Source organism: Peromyscus californicus, unplaced genomic scaffold, assembly GCF_007827085.1.
Source record: "Peromyscus californicus insignis strain IS unplaced genomic scaffold, ASM782708v3 Scaffold_13__1_contigs__length_99412109, whole genome shotgun sequence".
Lineage (NCBI taxonomy): Eukaryota > Metazoa > Chordata > Mammalia > Rodentia > Cricetidae > Peromyscus > Peromyscus californicus.
In genome coordinates this window covers 30,066,936-30,090,066 of record NW_026294424.1, presented here as the reverse complement: position 1 = coordinate 30,090,066, position 23,131 = coordinate 30,066,936, and the positions used below count along the sequence as shown (strand labels likewise).

General features: G+C 43.5%; 1 protein-coding gene across 3 annotated transcripts in view; it reads left to right on the top strand.

The window, feature by feature from the left end:
• The first annotated feature begins 2,678 nt into the window (after positions 1–2,678).
• The window catches only part of Egfr (epidermal growth factor receptor), a 171,541-nt gene continuing 151,088 nt past the window's right edge, over positions 2,679–23,131 (top strand). For 2 of the 3 annotated variants that reach the window (XM_052734789.1, XM_052734788.1), the window contains exon 1: positions 2,688–3,196. In XM_052734789.1, coding sequence (XP_052590749.1) covers positions 3,109–3,196 — 88 coding nt within the window. In that variant the 5' untranslated portion in view covers positions 2,688–3,108. Of the gene's footprint in view, positions 3,197–23,131 lie in introns of all 3 variants that reach the window. The other variant, XM_052734790.1, reaches the window with a different exon arrangement.

Genomic DNA, 23,131 nt, shown 5'->3' with positions numbered 1-23,131 from the left:
CCTCTGTTCTTTCTAGAAGTCATTTCTGCCAGCCTGCCCAGACCACCTTTACTTAACATAAGCATCAATAATTCCAGGACTTGCCAATGAGTAAAAGTTCCTCATAATGTTACTCTTCATAAGTAAGGTTCAGACAATTCCATGGTGCATGTATGTGTTCTAAGGGGAAGTTCTGGGAGATTCCATACTGCGTGTACTTGTCCTAAAGGGAAGCTCATTTCACAGAAGGCATCCTAGTTTTGTGCTCTGTAACTTCCAAGTGCCACTGCTCCCTTCCTGATGGCCTCGAAGGAGCTTTGTTTCTAGGGGCTGGATAGCGATTAGGTCACACCGAGGGACATTCTAACCAACAGTTTCATGAAGTTTGTTGCTTCATAGAGCTGACATAGAGAGAATCCTCAAGTCTTGGGAGACAATCCTCCTTTAGGGGTGCATGGAAGAAATTTCTACATATTCTTAAGAATCTATTGCAGCTATTGTTTCTGTTTCATTATCTGCCCATTATGACTTGTCCCACTTATTAGACTTCTTGATAGGAAATACAATTTCAAGCCAGATTTGTGGTCCTCTCTAAGTGAGGACGCAAGACTTCATTGTCTGCAGATTTTTTTCAAACTCATTTCTGTCTTCATGCTGTGCTCTGTGGTTTCTTGTTTGCTTTTCTATCATTTCCCCCTTATAATTGTGCTACTTTTAAAACTGACCCAAATTATTGGAACATGTAGCTGAAAACAAACCCATGAGTGCCACCCCCAAGTGTGCCTCTCTGGGAGGAAGGTGTAAAATGTTTGGCAACAGTAAAGGGTTTCTGAACTGCTATGACAAAAATTTAATTCAAAAATTCAAAACACACAATGACTGCAATGGGGTTTCTGGCAGTACTCCTCAGTGGTTCACCATGACACTTCACCAAAGTCTTACTTCTATACACACATCATGCACACCTCGCTCTGTGCATGCTGTTACGGCATAGAGTACCAAGAAATGCTGCTCAAAAACTCAGTGCAGATGCAAGACTCTCATATAGTGTGGATCGTAAAAGTTTTACTTGACATACAGTTGTAGGCTCTTGCAGAAGAATAATGTTATAATACAGAAAACAAAAACTTTTAATATTCTCCCACCATCATCCCTTAGCATATGAGCTTCAAATGGATATGTTTGGATTGTACCGTGTTTGAACGTTTGATTTTTCAAATCAATGTCTGAGTTTCATTTAAGAATGGTAACTGAATTTTAGCTTGGGATTTGGAATTTCCAAGATGGCCCTAAATATACTTTTTCCATTTTATGCATTGAGGACTGTAACCAAAATATTAAATTAACTCTGAACAATGTTGCAGATGCTCTATGTCCTGCAGCATCAATTATTTAGTCAAGGTCTAATTTTTGTGTAACAATAAACAAATCCATTGCATTAGCATGCAAATTTGATTTAATCTTTAATAAGTGGTAAAGTTATATGTATGCAAAGAATTATCTTAACATTACACTATGATCTATCATTAGTAGATGTTTGGTTTGCACACCTATTTTATCTAAATCCCTACCCAAGGTCACATAAAAACTACGAAAAACGGTTGCAGGTGGGAAAAGTTTAAGGAACCCTGCTCTACTTCACAATGAAGGTTTCAGGGTATAAAGAGGGGCTCTGCACAGGCTGGGTGAAATGCCCCCATCCAGGATGCCAGCTGCAAAACTTGGGCAGCAGCCCTTTCTTTGCTGGGTGGGAAAGAAAGTTTGGGAGCACCTCCCTTTTAGCTGCATGAAAAAGGCTGGCCTGAACTCCACTGGTTAGCAGTGACTGCTGTTAATCAGGAGACCTAAAAGGGCCTAAATTAGGGGACCAAGGGATTTTGCGAAGAAGACCGGAGGGATTCTGGCTGTTGAATGCAGTTAAGAAGCGGTGACATGAGTTGGTTTTTGCTGAAGCAATTTAGTTGACATTCCTGTCGTTCAGGGAAGCATCATTTCTATTGGCCAAATTCTAGGAGAACTTATACCCGGCAATTTGCCTGCTCGTATGTGGCACGGCTAGCTCGAGTCCTAGCTAACTGCTCTAACGATCCGTCAGTTGTTGTTTGTGTCAAGTCTTTGCTTTTGCAAAGGAATTCGTCTCATGCTTTGACTTCCAAGCACTGCGTTGCTTTCCAAGCACTCCTGACTGGTTCCTGGTGTAGAAAACGCCATGTTTTCGCTCCTCAACACTCACGCATTCCCAAACATTTGCCGAGGCCCTGGGAGTTGGCTGCCCTCCTTTCAGAAGCTGTGGAGGGTTCTTGATGGGATCTGAAGGACTCTCGGACTTCTGAGTGCCACTTCAGACATCTGGCACCCCCCTCTCTGCCTGCCAAGCCAGCCTGACCCTGCTAAGATCCCGCTGTCCAGGAGGAATTACGGAGAATATGTGTCATTTTCCAACCTGTGCTCTAGAGATCAGTTAGTTTGTACCCGAGGTGGTTCAGAGTTGTTCAGTAAATTGGAAGAAAGAAGGGAAGGAAGAAAGAAAGGAAGGAAGAAGGTGAGACAGACGGGGGGGGGGGGGGGGGTCTGACACAGATTTGGCTGGACTGCCTAGATCCTGAAACGCAGCGGAAAGGAGTCCCCACTCAGAAATTAACCCCAAAGGCCACCGGCCGCCCTGCTGCACGCTGCAGGGACTCGCCCCAGAGCCTGGTCGGGTGGCGGCCAAGGCCATCCACCACCACCTTCCGGTCACTGCCTGCTTTCGATCCTCACGGCGAGTGCTTCCTCTCTCCTGCCATTCTCCTCCTCCTCGCTCCTCCTTATCCCTCCTCCTCTTTCTAGTCCCTCCTCCTCCCGCCCAGCCTCCCCACGTCCCGACCCGCGCGAGCTAGACGTCTGGGCAGCCCCAGCGCAGCGCGCAGCAGCCTTCCTTTGCTTCCTGCACAGTGCGCTCGCCCCGGGCCAGGGCGTCTGGAACGTGTCCCAGAGGACACGGCCTCCCAGACCGCCGAAGCCGGGTCACCTGGACGCGCGCCTGAGTCCGGGTCGCGTCGTTGCGTACGCAGTCACCGCGCAGACCGTGGAACTCCGTCTGTCTCGGATTAATCCCGGAGAGCCGAAACCAGCCTCTCCTGGGCAGAGATGGGACCCTCGGGGACCACGGGAACCGCGCTGCTATTGCTACTGGCCTCGCTCTGCGCCGCAGGTGGGGCCCTGGAGGAAAAGAAAGGTAAGGGCGTGTCCCGCTGGCCCGCACCCCCTGCGGAGAGCGCTCGCCGAGCCCTGGCCGTCGGTGCGGGACTCTGCGATCCAGCCACCCGCCCCTCCTCTGCTGTCTCCCAGAGGATCGGCTGGGACCGTGGGAGGAACTGGACGTTTCGTGTCTGGAATGGGCGAAACTGGGGCGGCCGAAGGAAGGGAGACCGGGTTGGGAACAAGAGAGGGGCTGCCAGCATAGCGTGGGAACCGCCGCTGTGCGCTCCGGGGCTCTCGACCGCTCCCAACTTTGTTGCCTCACTTTTCTGCGCTCAGTAGGCGTCCGGGAGCGGAAACGTGGTGCGGGGCAGCGCCTGGCATCGGCGCACGTGCGCCCAGTACTGTCAGAGCGAGCTAGAGAGACCCCAGGTCCGTTCGCGGGGCGAGCAAGTCCCACCCGCACAGTCCCAGAGTTTAGGGACTGGAGGAAGGACCAGCGCGCTCCAGGCAAGGCTGGGATCTCTGAGACAGGCGGTTTCTTGAGCGCGCCCTCCCGCACCTCTCTACTCAGCCCCGGTTCTCTTAGAGCCTGGCAGCCGGAGTCTCAAAGGGTTTCGCAGATTCCTGCATGCCCTTTCGAGGGTGTGGAGCTGCAGCAATGACCTGGAAGTGTGGGCGACGTCTCTGTGACTAACCACCTGGGACCCCTAGGAGAGAATGGTGTGTTGGTGGTGATTTGCTTCTCCGCTAGCAAAAAAGAGGGCGCGCGGGGAGGCGGGGGTGGGGGGGGGGCGGTGAGGTGGGTCGGTCCCGCCTCTTGGTCACACAGTACAGTACGCCAGGGACCTGCCAGGCTAGGTGCACTGGTTGGGGACCAGGGCTCCCTGCCAGACTGAAGCTAGTCTCGCTGGGTGGCTGCTTCCCTGGGATCCCCGAAGTTTGCCCTTTCCCAGCCGTGAGGACTTGGGCATGGGTAGCAGCATCTCTTGGCTTTGCAATGGTATGGCTGAGGGCCCTGTGACAGCTGGGGCTTGTGAGTGCTTCACCCTTGGTGTTTCAAAATGAAGCCCACAGCAAACTTTCTCCTTGCTATTTGAGACTTTTCCTCTTGGGATTTTTCTTTTCTTTTTTTTTTTCTTTTTGCCCTTATGAAGTGATTGATATTGGGCCAACCAAAATATAACCCTTAATTAAAAAGAAACGGATTGATGTCCTTGGATCACATGTGCCAACTGTCCAGACGGAACATGACAAGTCTGGCTTCATGACTACCCGACCATAAACCCACTTGACACGAGAAACATGCCTCAGAAGGTTTAATTGCACAATTTCAAAATCCAGCCGCTCGGGTTCCAAGAGTCAGGTCTGCGCTTGCTGTTGATGTCATCGGCATCCAAGTTGGAGTTGGGGGTTGGTGCTGAGGGCGCCTCTGTTGGAGGGGGTGTAAGACTCAGTTTCCCAAACTTAACTACACAATGAAATCATTTGGGATTAAACATCAAACAAGCAAAACAAACTGCTCCTCCTTCCTCCAGTGTTCAGCTCCCACTCCATACATTCAGATTGCACTGGTCTGTCGTGAAAATTAGTTTTAAAAACTTTTGGAGCGTTTGGTTTGAGAGTCGCTACCGTCGAGGAAAGACTGGTAACATCTCCAGGAAGCCTACATGCCAATCCTTAGAGCTGCTTTGGGCTCTCAGGAGTCTGGGCAATCTTGGGGTTCAAGAAAAAAGCAGGGGTGATGTCAGTAATCAGGGTTATCTTTTTTCACTGGTGGATCAGTGCGAAGCTTTTCTCCTACCTTCCTTAGCAGAAGGGCTCCCCTCCCCCTGCCTGTGACAGCCAGTAGCTGTGCACAGCTAACTCCAGGGTACTCTCAGTTGGGTGGCATCTGTCCCTGCCTACAGGAGGGACTCTGGCTCCTAAGTTTCAATTACCCTCCTAGAGGCCCGGTAGAACATCACTTTCTCACTTCAGCACTGCCCCCAGCTCTTCGGTGTTACTGTTTTGAACACTATTAGTGGTTTCAGATTTGTTTCTGGGTAAAACAGAAATGCCGCTTTATTCACCTGTTTGGATGGTATTTTTAAAACCAAATGCTTCTGGGTTAGTAGTAAAAGTAACAGTTCATCTGTTAAAGTAACATAAAAAGTCTTAAGTTCTAAAGGGCAGATTACTGAAAACCTGAGACACTCTGCAACCTGCTGATAAAGGATTTGTTTGCTTAATTTGTTGGTTTTGTTCCAGACTGGCTCCCTTAAGTGAGGTTGGGGCTTACCCTTCCCTCCAGTCTATGGTATCATCTTTGCTTGTGCTCAGAGCAGAAGACGTTTTGACACTGCGTCCACTATCCTTACATCACATGTGACGAGAGGCAACTCTCATCATCTGTATGGGAGAACCTATGCACCATGCAGACAAGTGTGGTGATTTTCCCCACAACTAGGAAGGAATGATGCCAAGATCCAAGTTCCTTTCACCTCCAAACTCCACTGCCTCATTGTAGGAGGGACAGGCTAGGCTAGTTGTGTAAATGGCTCAGGTTTGAGGCTAGGAGAAGAGGGACCAGGAAATAGGCTGATAAGGATGAGTTCCTGTCTGCTTGTTCAGTAGCCTTCTCTCCTGTTCAGGGATGCTGTGGTCTCCTGGATTAACTTTAATGGGGGCAATGCAGTCACTAAATCAAAATCAGGGCCAGGGATTGACTTGGTCTTTCTGAGCAAGCTCCTCCTGTACCATGGCAGGGGAAGGCACCTCTCTAGAAGAGACCCTGTGTGCAGAGCAGTAAGGAGAGCAGGGATGATCAACTAGAGAGCCTTGTAGACATCAGCCTGCCCTGGTGTTGTCTGTGAAGACACTGGCATTCAGAAGGCTGGGTTATATTAAAGAGAAAAAAAGGGGAATTCAATTGACTTCTCAAGTGAAGGCCTTCTTTCTCTCTCTTAGAGAACTGGGTCTTGGGAAGCCCAGGCCTGTATGGATAGCTAGGAAGCCAGTGTTTTCATTCGAGGTCTGAGGTCTGGGATAGGTGGAAAGTCCCATTGAAACTCCAGGCTTCAGGGATCTCCTTTCTAGATTCAGTGAATGTTTATTGCTCGCCTTAGATCTGCCAGGCATTATGAGTTTAAAGGTTATCTTAATGGTTTCTGTTATTGTCATAATGTTTATAAATTGCTGCACACCCTCCAATGCAGATCCCCACATCTTAAGTTAGCATCAAATCACTGTTTTATACAATAATAATCAAATCAAAAAGCCTTCTAATGCTGGGTGGTGGTGGCACACACACCTTTAATCCCAGCACTCGGGATCTCTGTGAGTTCGAGGCCACCCTGGTCTACAAAGTGAGTTCCAGGACAGCCGGAGCTGTTATATAGAGAAATCCTGTCTCAAAACAAACAAACAAACAAAAAGCCTTCTAAGAGGTTCCCAAGCATGCCAGGGTGTGAGCACAGCCATTTCCACAAGCACATCTCATGTTATTTGGGATACACCTGAGGAAGAGGGGGATGGTGCTCCATTACAGAGGACTTACACCTTGGTTGAGCTGGGGAAGTTATGTGTGCATAGTGTCCTGCAGGGCAGTGTTTAACAACAGATGTGATTTGAGATTTCCATTAGAGCACACAAAGGAGACGGCCTAATTCTGCCCACACGATAGATAGGAACGGTTTCTCAAAAAAGACATAGTTTGACTGAGTCTCCACAAGATTTCTGCTGATCTCAAACAAAAGAGGAAGAGTATAGACACTCTTGTAGCCCCAGCACCTCCCAGCAGCCCACCTTTCCTAGCCTTCTGTAACCCTGAAGTCCGATATGGTGAGTGCTAAAGATTTATACCTTCCTAAAGCACTTTAAAGAACACTATTTTGTCAAAAGTAAAGTGAGAAGTGACACAATTTACATTTTACAATAAATGCTATTATTTTAAAAAAAGTAACAAGAAAATATGAAGAACTAATTAGAATCTCTAGGCTGTAGTTGGGAGCTTTAAAGTGTTCCATGCAACAACATTCTCCCCTAAACCTTGCTATGAATAAACAAAATAATGACTTTACATGTTTTATGAAATTCTTGTTTCAGAGTCAGTCTCCTTAATTGTAGGCACAATAAATCCATATTGAATCACAATGAGCCCCCAAAAAGTCTCCCAAATTTAGCTATTGCTCCTTGTGAATTGGAAGATGCATTTGTTGTATACACTCACCTGTTTATTTGGACAGATCATTCAGAACAAAGAGGTAGATTCATAGCAAATAAGGAAAAGTATGGCTGCTGGCCTTATTTGCTTGGGCACTTTGCCTGTGTGTAAGAGGGAATATAACCAAGGATCTCTGTCTACTTTGCAGGTGTTTCAAGAGAATTTGTAAAGGATTTTATTTTGAAGGTAGAAATGTGATACCAGACCATTTTACTGTTAAAATGAGCGTGCGTGCACTGGCTGGGTGATGTCATAACTGCTTTAGCAGCTGCATTGCTTCACATACTATTGCTAAGACTATTTCAAATGCTCCCCTCCTGTATTCCACTTTGGGATAACACTGATGCACTGTGTATTATCGCAATGAATGACAAAACGCGATTTGTGTATGGCAAACTGAACGGTGTGGTTTCTTTGCTTATAGTCATAATTTTTCAATATTTTAGTGTCTTGAATATTAGGAATATGTGTGTATACATCTATGCATGCAATAACAATGAATAAAAATAGAGGCTTTGATTTTGAAAGAGAGAGGGGAAGTGGAAGGGTTTGAAGGGGAGAGGGAAGGGAGAAAGATTGTAATTATATTATAATCACAAAAATTAAAAAAACTAAAAGAATCATTTACTGAATTTGTGTAAGTCCTTAAGGACAGGTGTTCCTGAGCATTTCACATCACTTTGAAGGAGTTCAAAAGTTTTTTAAAAAGAATGTTTCAGATGTCAAAACCTATTTTTTTTTTTTTTTGTTTAAAGGAAAATACTGAATGCTTACAAACTGTGGGGAGATTTAATTTAATCACTTTAACTTTCTCAACTTATACACTCATTGCCTGGTTTATTCTCAAACCTTATCAGCCACTGTATGTGCTTAAAATTGTGCTGAGCACAGTCATTTAGAGGAGCCCTTTTAATATGTGTCTAGTACTAACTTGTAAAGTCTAATGCCTCAACTAGATTTTCTTACGTAAATTATATTTTAGTATAGCATTAGAAAGATAAGCAACGCCGGGCGGTGGTGGCGCACGCCTTTAATCCCAGCACTCAGGAGGCAGAGCCAGGCGGATCTCTGTGAGTTAGAGGCCAGCCTGGACTACCAAGTGAGTTCCAGGAAAGGCGCAAAGCTACACAGAGAAACCCTGTCTCGAAAAAACCAAAAAAAAAAAAAAAAAAGAAAGAAAGATAAGCAATAATAAGCATTTTAAATAGTTTCCTTTTGTATGTGTGTAGTGTGTGTATATGTATATACAAATGTATGTGTATTCATTTGTATGTGTGTGCATTTGTGTGTGCATGCACAGGGAGGTAGGAGACATCTTTGCTATTACCCTTCAGGAGCCATCTAGCATCCACCCTTGGTCTGGGGGTAGCAAATTAGGTTAGGCTAGCTGGCCAGCAAGCTGCAGCAATCCCTTTGTCTCCACCTCTGTAGTGCTGGGGTTACAAGCACATACCACTACAACCATGCATTTTTCTGTAGGTTCTGGGGATCAAACCCAGGGCCTTACGCTTGTATAACCATTTCCCTATCATCCATTCTCTCTCTTCTTCCCACCTGTGTGTGTGTGTGTGTGTGTGTGTGTGTGTGTGTGTGTGTGTGTGTGTGTGTTATATGCCTTGTGTGGTATGTGCTATATGTGGTATGTGCTTTATATGTGTGTGTTGCATGCACTTAACTATGCAGGTAGGTATTCATGTCCATGTGTATGCAGAGGCCAGAGGGGAACTTTCCTTGGTACAAGGTTTCTCACCAGAAACTTGTCATTTCGGTGAGGCTGGCTGATGAGAAGGCTCCTGGGATAGACCTCCCTCTACCCTTCAGTGCTGGGGTTACAATTGAGTGCAACCATGCTTGGCTATTTTGTGGATGATGGGGACTTGAACTCAAATCCTCTTGCTTGCACAGGAAGCACTCTTACCTGTTGAACCGTAGTCCTCAGTCCCCTGTCTTTTTCACACAGAAAATAAGTCCACAGGGAGCCTAATCTCATCAACTTTTGATTAAGTTCAGGTGACTTATAGGAAAGCAAATTGTAGCCATTGGAGAATAATTCTCTTTTGGCTTTAAAGGTGATTTACTAACGTTAAAACTCTAAAATATGATGCATCCCACATCTTTCTATTGGCTTTGATTTGTAATATCATTAATAGAGTATCAGAAATCTTTCAATATAGTTATTACTTTATTAAGCTCTGAGATTTCCTGACAATTTTCTGATTTTTAATTTTTTTTTTTTTTTTTTTTTTTTTTTTTTTTTTTTTTTTTTTTGGTTTTTTCGAGACAGGGTTTCTCTGTGTAGCTTTGAGCCTTTTCCTGGAACTCACTTGGTAGCCCAGGCTGGCCTCGAACTCACAGAGATCCGCCTGGCTCTGCCTCCCGAGTGCTGGGATTAAAGGCGTGCGCCACCACCGCCCGGCTGATTTTTAATTAACTGTATGTGTGCAATGTATTTATGAAACTAGCATACTGCCTTCATGCTTTCTTCCATTTTTACATCCCTCTTTTCCCTCTTCTCCTCCTCCCCTTCCTTTTCATTTTTCAGTCTCTCTCTCTCTCTCTCTTTCTCTCTCTCTCTCTTTGGAAATCTGTTATGAATTAGCAACTGCAAAGGAAGATTTTAACAGCAAAAATATAAGCTATATAGACAATCTAAGGAGGGTAGATTGCTGCTGAAAAATTATGACAAATGACTGAAAAACTAACTAGCAAAATTTTGAAAGTCACTGTCAAATTCAGTGTTCAAAAGTATTTTTTATACAAGTATGCATTATACTTATATTTCATTCTTTGAAAAGTGGTGCCTCTGTACGGGAAAGAGAACACTACCTGGAACTTCTCTCAGTTTGAATTTTCACAACGTAACAAACCCAGGAGTTCCTGGAACTCCCTGCAGCTGAAAACCTCCGTGAAATTAAAAGTCAATCCACGTGGAGGCAAGACACGTACTTAAATATGTCAATAGTAAGTGTGCTGGCCTGTAATTTAGATGCTGAATATTGATGTCATGCTAAGAACACCTTGCATTCCTATAGCACAGTTTTGACTGAGCACTCCTCTCTTTCCGCCCCCTGACAATCCTGTAAAACAGGTAGCTGTGCTCATTTGAAAGTGAAGAACTCACACTTAAGGCTGAGGCTTGGGTCAGTGTCTTGGTGCTGGGTGCTTTTCACACTCGGTTGTGCTGCCTCCTAAGACTTTTCCTTCCTCCCCCTTAGAGTCGTCACTATGTTTGAGCTGTTGGTATAGCCTATCGCTTTCCGTTCTGTATTCGAGTCAAGAAAGCGACACAAGGTATTCTTCAAAACTGTGCCCCATTTCTACTTACACTTCATGCCCGCTTGCAATTTCCGCACAGTTCTGTGCTTGCTTTTGCTCTCCTTTTGTTCTGAAGCATTTTCTTATACTTCGTTGTTCTACATAGTGTGTTCTAACTGCTCATTTCATAATATATAGGGCAATATATTTGTGAACTTTGAAAATATTTAATTTCTTTTTTATTCAAGTTACACCGTTTATTTACCGTGTGTGTGTGTGTGTGTGTGTGTGTGTGTGTGTGTGTGTGTGTGTGTGTGGTGTAGTGTGTTTGCCACTGCCTGAGTGTGGAGATCAGAAGACAATTTGTGGGAATCAGCTGTCTCCTTCCACCACGTGGATCCTAAGGATCGAGCCCAGGTTTTCAGGCTCAGTAGCAACCATCTCTAAGCCATCCTGCTGGCCCAAGATTTACTTTAGAAATATGGTTGTTGTTTTTTTTCCTGTTGGATCATAGCTGCTGTCAGTTTGACAGGCTTAAAAATACTTGCAAGAAAAATGAGGATCAAAGCAGCTGATTCAGCTGTTGGGACGGTCAGCATTGCCTGTAGCAACATGTGGTCATTCAGCTGCTGGGTCTATGGGGGGTCATTGGGTCATTTCTATAATTTAAAGAAAAACACACACACTTAAACTCAGTAGATTTTGAAACAGCTATTCTGAAACAAGACAACAAATTGCACACACACACACATACACACACACACACACACCAAGGATAGTTTGTTCTCTACATAATACCCTTTATCAAAACTATTCTGTGTGGAGCAAGACTTGTGAGCATCAACTTTGAAGGAGAAATTGTTATACCCAACAAATTATTCACCCAGAGGAACTGTGTTGGTTGAATGAATGGAATGTGGACTGTGACGTGAGTAGATCACTCTCGGATTGGGAGGTACCTTTCCCCAAAGACATTTCTAAGCACAGCGTTATTTTCCTTCACTGAGAAGGAAGGAACATTTTGTCACAGCTTATTCCTCACAGTGGAAACTTTTTAGGGCTCCAGCAGAAATTCCTGCAGAGCACGTTCATGTTTCACGACTGTCACGTGAAACAGGGGAAAGTCCCGGATGTCAGTTGAGCAATGGATCTTTGGTTGTTATCCTACATGGTCGGTTGAGACAGTGTCACTGGGAAGATAGGTTGATTCTTCAACCCAGAGATAATGAACACCTCGAATATACAAATGTTTTCAATGAGCAGGCATGTTGGTTGCAAGGCAGCTTTAATAATTGGGCTTTGAAAGTGATGCGGAAGTTACCTGCCAAAACGTATGCCAGTTTTTCTTCAGTCAACAAAAGTTTGCCCAGCCAAGGCAGAGCAGAAAGCTGAGCAGTTTGGTGAAGAGGAATACCATCAGTGGTCAGTTTGAGTCCCTCGGGTTTTCACCTCGATTTCACCTTTTTGAACACAAACCTAATAATATGCCTGACTCAGGGGAGAGGCAGTTGAGTGAGAAAGGTCCCAGATGGGTGACGATCTGAGTCCACTCTTTCCCATGGCATACTATTGTCCTTAAACTCTTGGCTTTAAGAGAATTTTAGTTTTGTTGGGCAAGAGGTGTGGCAATAGCCACTAAATATTCATAATGTTGCTCAGGTGCAAAAATATAAGCTATATAGACAATCTAAGGAGGGTAGTCATTATTTAAAGGCATACACCCAAGATTTGGTGCATGCTAAAGCAGACAGTGAAAGTCAGGACACAAGGGAAGGTGAGTTGATAATTGTGTAGTCTTTCTCTCGGATTTTTTTTTTTTTTGAGTTTTGTGTATGTTTTTAAAACTCCTCTTTAGAGCAGAGAAAGTTTAGAATTCCTCAAACCTTATTTTGAGAGGAGATTAGACATTTGTTTCTTCTGCGGCTTACACTCACTCGTCCGGATGACGAGCCAGGAGGTAGGGTGCAGCAGTAGCCACGGGTGAGCTGTGATGGTGGGGAGCTCAGCCATGCAGAATGCACTTTGCAGTCTAGCAGACCTTTCGTGGGCAATGACTTCTGAACAGAATTTAAATGCGAGATTTTATTAAAAGGGAACTTCTGAGTGCATGTAACGCACTGGCAGGAGTGCTGGCCTCATGGCACTCAACACACACACACTCCAGGAAGTGCTGCTAAGCCAGGGAAGGCCCCCGGATCAGTTAAGAGTACCCTTAAACAGAGCAGATAGTAGTTAATTAATACCCAGACATTTGGAAAAGCGACGTCAAACATGCCAACTTAGTGGCGTCATCCTTAACAGATAGAACAATTAAATCATTAAGTCGGTGTCTGCCCGAGGAAGCAGCTTCGCATAGCTGGGTTCAGGTACAATGGGTCTCCAAGGAAACAAGGGTGTCTGCACATGAGAAAGTTTTCTCCACTCTCTGAGTGTCACCTGCACAGATTTCTGGGCTGTCTTATATAATAAGCAGAGTCTTGATATGCTCTGGATTGCTTCTAACTTGTGGGGCAAATAGGAACCATGACACAAATATACAACACACACTCCAATCTGGGGTAAGTGGCCATTTGTGCTCATGACTGATAAAGCTAGCTTTGCACCTCTGTCTGGACTCTGGCTATCTAATGCTCTATCATTATAATCACTATTATTGTTCTACAGCAAACGCATCTGGTCATCTGTTGGTCCCAGATGCCTGCCAGCTTGCCCAGAACAGCTTCTCTTACAGAACCTGTGTCTGCTTCTGTATGTTCTAGCTGTGAAACAGAATGGTTTTATCACTTACTGATAAAAGGCAAAAACAGCCAGGAGTTTCCTGACTCTGCAGAGGGAAAGCATGCTAGGGACATTTACACAGCCAGAATGTGCTACATTTGTGGGATAAAGGGCACTCACCAGGCCAGAGGTCAAAAGAAACCACTTGTGTGGAGTTCAGAGTTCCTAGACAGATGTTTGGAAATTTGCCTTGACTCTAAATTTGTCATAAAATGACCATGTCTATAAATTATTCCCCGTATAAAAACCATTGCAATAGCCTAGCATATGCATTCAATAAACCATGCTAGGAGTGATCCTCACTAGCATCGATGAATATCTTTTTTTATTCTAGAAAAAGCGATGACAGCTTACTATGTCAAGCATCTATTGAATGTTAATTTTTTTTTTGTAAGTACAAATAGCGGATGTACACATGGAACTAAACTATGAATACTCCATACAATGCTTGTGCCAAAATATGCTGTCTATGATATGGCTTTTTTGGGGGTGGAGGCCTCTTAATAAGAATTTCATTGACCTTCACTTTCCAGATGTACAGGGAAGTGCCGTAGTAACAGATGGGGGTGACTCTGGTGCCACACTACCAGGACTACATGTGCAGAGTGATGCTGGCCCAGGTGGTCAGCCTGTGTGGGTCTCCATTTATTCACCTTGTAGAATGCAGGAACCACAAGGGAATAGATAAATGGTTTGTTCGTGGACAAAGCGCTTTCCATATGTTCATTACTGTTACTCTAGGGAGTGCTGGACTCACTCTGGGACCCTTATTGTGGCTGTTTTGTGACCCCTGTTATAGTTGAGGTATCTGGGGTTGCGCAGTGTCACCTCTCTGACCCAAAGTCATCTGACTGCAAAACGCAGCCCTAGAGAGCTCAGCAGCTCCATACATCTGACCTGGATGACTGCCCTGTGGTTGCATCCTCAGAGAGACTTACTGAGACTGGGACAGGAGACTGGTTCAACTCCATTCCGCCCTCAGCACTTTGGTGACTCACCCTTGGCCCCATTATAAGACTCTCAGAGCACATCCACCACATCTTGTCTTCCCTTCTGTGGTGGGTCTTGGTCTTCCTGACAATGTTTTGCTTGCGAATTTCTTATATAGTACTGGGCTAGCTTTTTAAGCACCCTCATTTCCTTCCCTATGCAGCCCAGATGACCTGTCCTGTGCAGTTCTCCAGGTGAGACTTCACCACGAGTGACAGGAAACGCCACTTCCCTTCTATTGCTCATCTCTTCTCTCCAACTGTCATCAACACAGATGTGGCTATGACAGCCATATCATTTTCCAGGTGTACAGCCTTTGGCTCTCCACAGTCCCCTGAACCATCTTCACCTCACACGGAGGGAAGCAAACAAGTGCTGCCTTCATGCCTAGCATATACAGCAGTGCTCCAGCTTCCTCAAGAGAGACAAGATGATTCCTCTTCCCTGCACTATTTGATCTGGATTTCACTAGTGGCTCAGGCTGTGTTTAGTGTATTTACAACCACCTTTGTCCATATCATTTTTTATCAGCATAACCAATAGCTGAGGTAATTAACTTAGAACGATAAAAGATTTGTTTGGACATAAGACTTGGAGGTTCCAGCTTACAATCAGTTATCTCTGTTGCGTTGGGCTTGTAGTGAGGCAGCACATCATGGTGGGGAGCACATGGCAGAGCAAAGCTGCTCATCACATGGCAAAGAAGTGGAAAGAAAAGGAAAGAAACCGGGGCCTCCCAGTCTCTGCGGTGACTTAAAAGAAAATGGCCCCCAAAGGCAGTGGCACTATTAGGAGGTGTGGCCTTGTTGGAATAGGTGTGTGGTCTTGTTGGAGAAAGTGTGTCTGTCACTGTGGGGGCAGGCTTTGAGGTCTTTTTCTCAAGCTTCACTCAGTGTGACAGTCAACTTCCTGTTGCCTACAAGATGTAGGACTCTCAGCTACTGCTTCAGCACCACATCTGCCTGCATGCCGCCATGCTCCCCATCATGATGATAATGGACTGAACCTCTGAAACTGTAAGCAAGCCACTCCAATTAATGTTTTCTTTATAAGAGTTTCCGTGGTCATCGTGTCTTTTCACAGCAATAGAAACCCTAAAACAGTCTCCTTTGAAGTTGCATCCCCACTTTCCTAAAAACCCTTCCACTGGGCTCCACCTCATAAAAGATCCATGATGTCCCAACAGCGCCACTCTGAAGACTGCAACCCATAAATACACAGACCTTTGAGGCCACTCAACACTTCCTGTGTAGGAAGTTTTGAGCCACTCCCTCCTCATCCCCCAGGAGAGCTGCTTTCATCTGGGTCTATTCTCAGACTCACCTAGATTGCCTATCTCTTTACCTCATTCATAATGAAAAGGATTGCAGATGCTACATAGAACCTCAAAAATTACAGTTTGGGTCTATAGAGATAACTTAGCAGTTAAGAGCACTGCTTGCTTTTGTACAGGACCGGTATTCAATTCCCAGCACTCACATCGTGACACCCAAAGCTCTGTAACTCCAGAACCAGGGAATCTGATGCCCTCTTCTGGCCTCAGTGGGCACCAGGCTCACATGTGATGTACAGACTAGTAATAGATTAAGGTATGATGGAGACTTCTTTGCTACCAGCACCATATAATGTTACTTTTAGTGCTGTCTTAAGTCTGTGAGTAAAAATAAATTGTTTTGTAGCAAGAAACACCAAAAATGGACAGGTTAACAGCTCAAAGCTGACAGTAACGCCCCATGGACACTGCCAGCAGCTTAACCGCTTTAAGCTGTGTAAAGATTTATTCGCTGTGTGGTTTGCACATGCGGAGAAGGGTAGTCTATCCTTTGCACTGGTTAGTCCCCACTGTCTGTGATATTTTTAGAGTTGTAACAGCCAGTTGGGCAGGTGGGTGGGGGGTCAAATACTTGGAAGTCTTTGTTCTATTTGGAAATTTCTATGTCACGAAAGGAAGTGCAATTAAGTTTAGCATGTTAGTTTTGGGTATCAAAACTTCTTTTTCCAGTGTTAAATTTGTAGTAAACGTATTACCTTTGAATTTTTAGAAAGGGAACCAAAAGGTCTGATTAGGAATGAGGGAATATGGTGGTCACTTCTATGTACTCTAGGTCGTGTTTGTAAGCTTTAAGTTGTTCACTCTCAAGCCACATTGTGCTCGAACTTAATATTTTGAACTTAAATCTTATTTTTTAGGTTATTATTTTTTATTTGCCTCGATGTTTGTTTTTATTTTATGTATATGGTGTTTTGCCCAAATGTATGTCTGTGCACCACATGTGTGCCATGTCAGGAGAGGCCAGAAGAGGGTGTTGGATCCTACAGGACTGGAGTTACAGATGACCGTAAGCCTCCACGTGGGTTCTGAGAATCGAAGCTGTATTCTCCGGAAGAGCTGCTCTTACTCTTAATCTTGGAGACATCTCTACAAGGCCCTCGATTTTTTTTTTTTTTAGTGGAGAACTTAAGCTTGCTTTTGTAGGTTTTAGGAAATCATTCTGAAAACAATAAAGATGAATTTATATGACTATGAATCATAGTTTTGAGGGATAACAACACCTCTGGTTGCTCTTTTGTCTTGTTTGAGACAGGGTACTATTATATAGCCCAACTGGCCTTAAACTTGTGATCCTCCTCAGCTTCCTGAGTATTGGAATTCTAGACATTTAAAGAATGACTTGTGAAAACTCTTCATGAGATTCTGTGTCATCTTCTGTCCTCTCCCGATGGGACCATCTTAGTAGAAATTTGTGTACCTTTATGTTGATATCTTTGCCTATTGTTAACCCAGGCCAGAAGCTTGCTGTTTTCATTGGCTAGAAACGTGATAGCATGGGAACCACATCTTTCACAATACTCTATAGAAGTTTTGTAAGGAAAAGTTTATGGTCTGCAATTCTTGAGGCCATGGAGGCGTGAGGAGAGGAGTGAAGACGACATGGGGCAGGCAGGCAGGGAGAGGGGGAGAAGGACTGGTAAACTGGACAAACCTTGTATTCCTTGTGCTGTGTTACATACATGTGCTAAGTTTATGTTCTCCTCACATCACAAGTGGACCATGTGCCAGCCTGCTCTTCCTGCACTGCTTGATTGGTTTGTGTCCTTACTTCAAGGTGTGCTAGGTGAGGGTCTTTGGACAGCTGGTGATGTCATGTGTCTTGATTTAGGGGCTGTGTACACAGATATATGAATTTGCTGAAACATTTCCAAAGCCACGCATTTTTCTGTGTGTTCTTTTCTACATGGATATTACACTGTAAAATTTTTATTTCAAGACTCTGTCTGCTGCCCCTGTGTGCACAATCACCTGGTAGACAAGATAGCGAGAGGGTGGCCAGGGGAATGATTCATCATATAAACCATTTACCTTGCGAGCCTAGAGCCCGAGTTCAACCTCCAGAGTCATGTAAAGGCGGAAGAAGAGAACCAGCTATACAGAGTTGTCCTTAGACACCCCCCCACACATGCCATGGCACAGTGCCCTCCCCCATTCATAAAAAAGAACGAAAAACTATTGGACATACCACAGTGTTGTCTGCAAGTTCATAATCTCATATAAAGCATTGGGCATCAGAGTCAAAGCAATGAACCTGCTCTTTCTTATGAGATAAAGAGTTCCAAGATCTCTTGAACTCAAAATGATACTCCTCTTATCGTCACTGCAATTTATACCAGCTCATTTCCAATTATACACAGATAGAGTCTGAAATAAGCCAGCAACAGAATAACATCCTGTGTTTAAATTGCACCAGAGGAAGCCTCATATTCTCTCAGACGCTTGGCAACTACAGAAACTGCAGAGAAACTGTCCTCTTACAGGGACCCACAGCTCCTCTCCTCACCTGTTCCTGTCCAGCTTCAGCTTCCATATTCAGGGGAACCACATTCAGATAGACACATGAAAGTGAGTGAGAACATCAGTTCTGTGGGGGGCAAGAAAGCTGACAATTCACAGAGTCAAGCCATTGCATCCTGTCAATCCTCAGGCAGATTCCTGAGTTTCTGTGTCTGCCCAGCCTTTGGAGCCCTAATTCTTACACCTATCATACCCTGAAACCATTTATTCTGTTTCTCTACCAGCAGGAATAGCTTATTTTAATAAATTTTGGAAGAACCTTATACATATATTTTGTTTTTTTGGTGTGGTTTACTTGATGAGCATACATTAAATTCTTCCCGCATAGTGTTACACTTTTAACTATGGGTTACAAGGGAAGTATAATCTCTGTCCCTAAAGATGTTAAAATCCAGACGTCATTCATTATATTCCATTTCTGAAAGTGAGACTTGAGTCCAGTGCGGTTTGTGAATGCCTCAGTACTGAGGACAAGGGTAGTTGTAAGAGGCCTGAGTGGATTTGCTAAGTGTGTATAGAGATATTACCCATACCTTTGCTCTGCATAACACCTTGCAGTTCCCACACGGCCTGTGACACACTTTGTCTTATTTGAATAATCATGAGAGCACAGCCTCATTTCCCTTTTTGATTGCTTGATAAAGGCAGCACAGTAGACAAGCTTCGAGTTTCTATATTCAGATAGAACCAAATCAGTGCTGAAAATCAGTGTGCTCTTCGACAGTTTTCTGTTGACATCAATATTGTTTACTGTAAGCTTAATCGTTTCAGGGTGTTTAATTTCAATTACAGTTGAGTGTCCCTTATCTGAATTGCTCAGAACCAGAGCATTTTTGGATTTTGGAGTTTTTGAGAGGTGAGATATTTGCTTAGACATCACCAATTGAACAATTTGAATCCCAAGAAAAATCTCAAGTCTAAAATGCTTTGAAATCTAAAACTTTTTGAGCATCATGTTGGAACTCAAAGCTTTTTGGATCTTTTCAATTCGGTATGAATGTTCAGCCATCTTATTGTTACTGCAATTTACATTTACAGGAAAGCTTGTCTTTATTGGTGGAGCAGCTTATCTCCTCAGATTTAATTTACACTTGGGGAAAAAGAGAAAGAAAGAAAAGAAGAAAACCTGTGTGTTCTTTCCTGGGAGAGCATGTCCAATGTGAATCCTGATTTTAAGGAAAATGCTTGCACACAGTGAGAGGCAGATGAGACATGGAGGCAACTTGGAGGAAGTATGATACCTTCCATTTCTTCAAGTCTCTGCACCCTTAGGACTTCCCAAGTACAGTTCATGGTTCAGCACTTCCAGCTTATTCTCTGTGTAACTCTTAGAAGGGTCGATTCCAGAGGTCTGGGAAAGGATTTGAGACTATGGAGAGAATTCCATGATTCTGAAAGCAGGAGACTGTGGGAGGAAAGATGGGAAGGGAAATCTGGAAGGAAGCCTATGATCAGGTGTATCCCCATGGGAAGTCTTTAAGTCATTGGCGGACTTGGGAGGAAAGATGACCCTCTGCACCCTCCTTGGTAGTTTGTCTGTTTATGTGTACCCTCAGACATAAAGTGAGAGGCTTTCCTTTAAGACATGCTCCCCACCCTCATTGTCTGTCATCCCTACAAGATCATGGACTAGGACATGTAAAACTATGAGCCAGTTTTCTCTTAGAAAAGGGGATCAGGGATAGTTTACTTTAATAAATTTGGAAGCACCTAGTACATACATATATTTCATTTTTCAGGATGGTTTACTCAATCAGCATGCATTAAATTCTTCCTGCACACTGTTACACTTTTAACCATGAAATACATAGAAAGTATAATCTCTATCCCTAAAGATGTTTAAAACCCAGAATTCATTCATTATATTCCATTTCTGAAAGTGAGACTTGAATCCAGTGAGACTAAGCCTTTTCTTTGCGTAAGATGAATGTATTTGCTATTTGTTATAGTAATAAAAACTGACAAACACATCCATGAACTATGATCCTGAACAGACAAGCAGATAAGAAATTGTGTCTAAGCTATTGGAAAAGAAAGAGAATCAGGGAGAGAAATGGGGTCCTCTTGGAATATCCTCTTTCCCCCACTTCTCTTTGTAGAAAGATTAAGTTCTTCCCTGCAAAACACACACACACACACACACACACACACACTATTTATTCTCTTCACTCATGTATGACAGTGCATTATAAATTTAGACTCCCCTGCATGCTCAATGCTGTGTACATTATACCCTCTTCAAGCAAGGAACATTGCTCTTTGGCATGTTTCATTGCAGAGCTATCTGGGTTTACTGCAGGGAGCCTGACCATGTGGAGGTCAGGAAATCTCTTCCTCCTGCTTCCAGGAATTGTAAAAAGTGGGTTATGTTTCTGTGTGCTAAACTAAACTGCTTACAAACTTTCAAAAACTGAGGCTACACATGTGCTGCATTTCTTCAAAGCAGTACTAATCCTTACACCCACATCTATAGTTCAGAGATAGTTAATAAGAAAAAGGTGGAGTTGGGAGACATGTGTGATTGTGTAATTCTTCTAAAGCTTTTTCCTCCCCCATGAAACATAAATTTTGGTAAATACGAAACAGGTGAATTAGGTCTTTGCATGCTATTTCTTTCATTACTACCATCTTAGATCTGGTCTCAAATATTACAATGTGTGCTCCTAGCCTCATTTCTTACTCTAAATCAGTGACTTACTAAATAACAGCAGAGAGATTTTCTCTGTATTTGTTTTTCAGTGGCAACTTAATTTTTTGGAACTACTGTGGTTTTGGGGCAACATGTATGTCCCAAGAAAAACCTCAGGTTATCATTAAATAGGAGTAGACGTTTACATGATCTTGTTTATGGGGGCCTGAGGAAATTATAACCTTTGTATATATTTTACACTGTTAAATAAATGAGAGGCCATTGGAACATTTAGAATTCTACTCTAAACTTCACAAATTTTACCAGGTGGTGTTTCTTATGTCCACGTAGAAAACATCTGTGATTCATGTAGGAATAAAGGCAGTTGCATGAGAGGTAATATTTGGAAGTGTCTGTGTGACAATGAAAGGAAGTTGACAACTTGGTGGACTTTCTCCAGGTTAAAAAGATCAAACTGGACCGTTCACTTCAGTAGAGGACTCAGACAAGTGAGTCTGTATCCTCATTATTGATTAAGGTTAACAGTGATGCATGTAAGCTACAACAGCAGGCAAAAGTAACATACAAATTCTGGGGTGAGTCTGAGACTCATGATGTCAGCTCAAAACTCCCAGCACTGTGTCTGCGTTGCACAGAGTGGACACCAGATGAATGTACTTATTGTATATATTTAACACATTTAAGAATTTGTCTCAAATAAACTTCTGAAATCCTAACTCACCTTTGTTTACTGATGAGTAGTGATGTAATGTAGACCAACACACATCTAGATTGCAATAACAGCATCTCATAAATTTTCTCATTGACCTTCAGTGCACTCATTTTGTGCTACCTAGAAGATAAGCCCATGCAAGGCCTTTTCTGAACACATGGGAGCATGGCAAGTGTCTACGTAGGCATACTTTTCAGAGAAATCATGTTTGAAGTCTATGAGTTTAAAGGTAATTTTAAGGAAGTAATAGTTGAGTTACAATTGAATTACTATCCAGGAAATGCATATTATAACTTCAGACAGTCAGGGTAAACCTCTTCAGTTAGAAAAGCCTGAGCACTTTCTGGAGTAATCACCATCATTTATAGAAATAATCTTGTTTTATAGATTTTAATTGCATTAACTGGTAGGAGAGCAGAGGAATATATGAACTTCAAGGTCCCCTTAGTAGTGGAAAGAAAACCATTTTTGCATGAAATATGATAACATGACTATAAGAACATGATAAAAGATTATAACCAAGACAAACTTTAAATATTCCATTAAAGAATAGCTTTGACTTTGATTCCCCTTGGAGCTAAGCATATCTCAAGATGGACCATGAAGAACATACTCATCTAGCCATGAGTTGTAAAAGTCACCGATGTGGTCACTCAACACTGATAATAGCCAATGTTACTTCCTTTTCATCTCTAACACCTCCTCCAACTGAAATGGCCCCTATCTTTCACTCTTACTGGCTATCTACTTCCAAGGTATTATCCAAGTTAGGACTGAAAATGTAATGTAGGATTTGAGGTGTGACTCGGGATAATACACTTTAGGAACATGGAGGCCTGGTTCAATAGTTATCAACTAGGTAATCCTTTTGCCCATCCCCACCCCAGAAGATATTTGGTAACATCTTAAGAAAGCTTTTGAAGTCATACTGAGCCGTGTTACTAGCATTTAGAAGGTAGAAGCTAAGGATGCTGAGAAATATTCTTCAATGAGTAGGACACCCCCCCACACACACACACACCACCACTACCACCAGGAATGGTCCTAGCCCGAAAGTCAGTCTTGTGGATGTTTATCTTCCCCGTTGCTAAGCCGGCCATACTCAGCACGTGTTTTCCCATCTTCTCTAACATCTGGGCTTCATCCCTGCTGCTACTGCTACTGTTGCTGCTGCTGCTGCTGCTGCTTTGCAGTTAATCATTCTCTTGCTGGGCTCTGCATGTGCCCAGAAGTCCCACAGCCAGTGCATAGTTTGGCATTCCTGCTCCGCTGCACTCCGGCCAACATTCCACCTCCACCTGCACCGGCTTGTTCCACCTGAAAGCTTACCAAGTGAAAGCAAGGGCCATGTGAGGATACCGTAATTATACCCACCCAGAAACTCGCTTACGGAGAGTCAGTCAGGCCCCAAAGTTGGAGATTAGCTCCTGCACTGCTGTAAATAATAATAATAATAATAATAATAATAATAATAATAATAATAATAACACAAATGAAGCCTAAAACACGTGCTTCTCTTCTTCCTTTTATTTG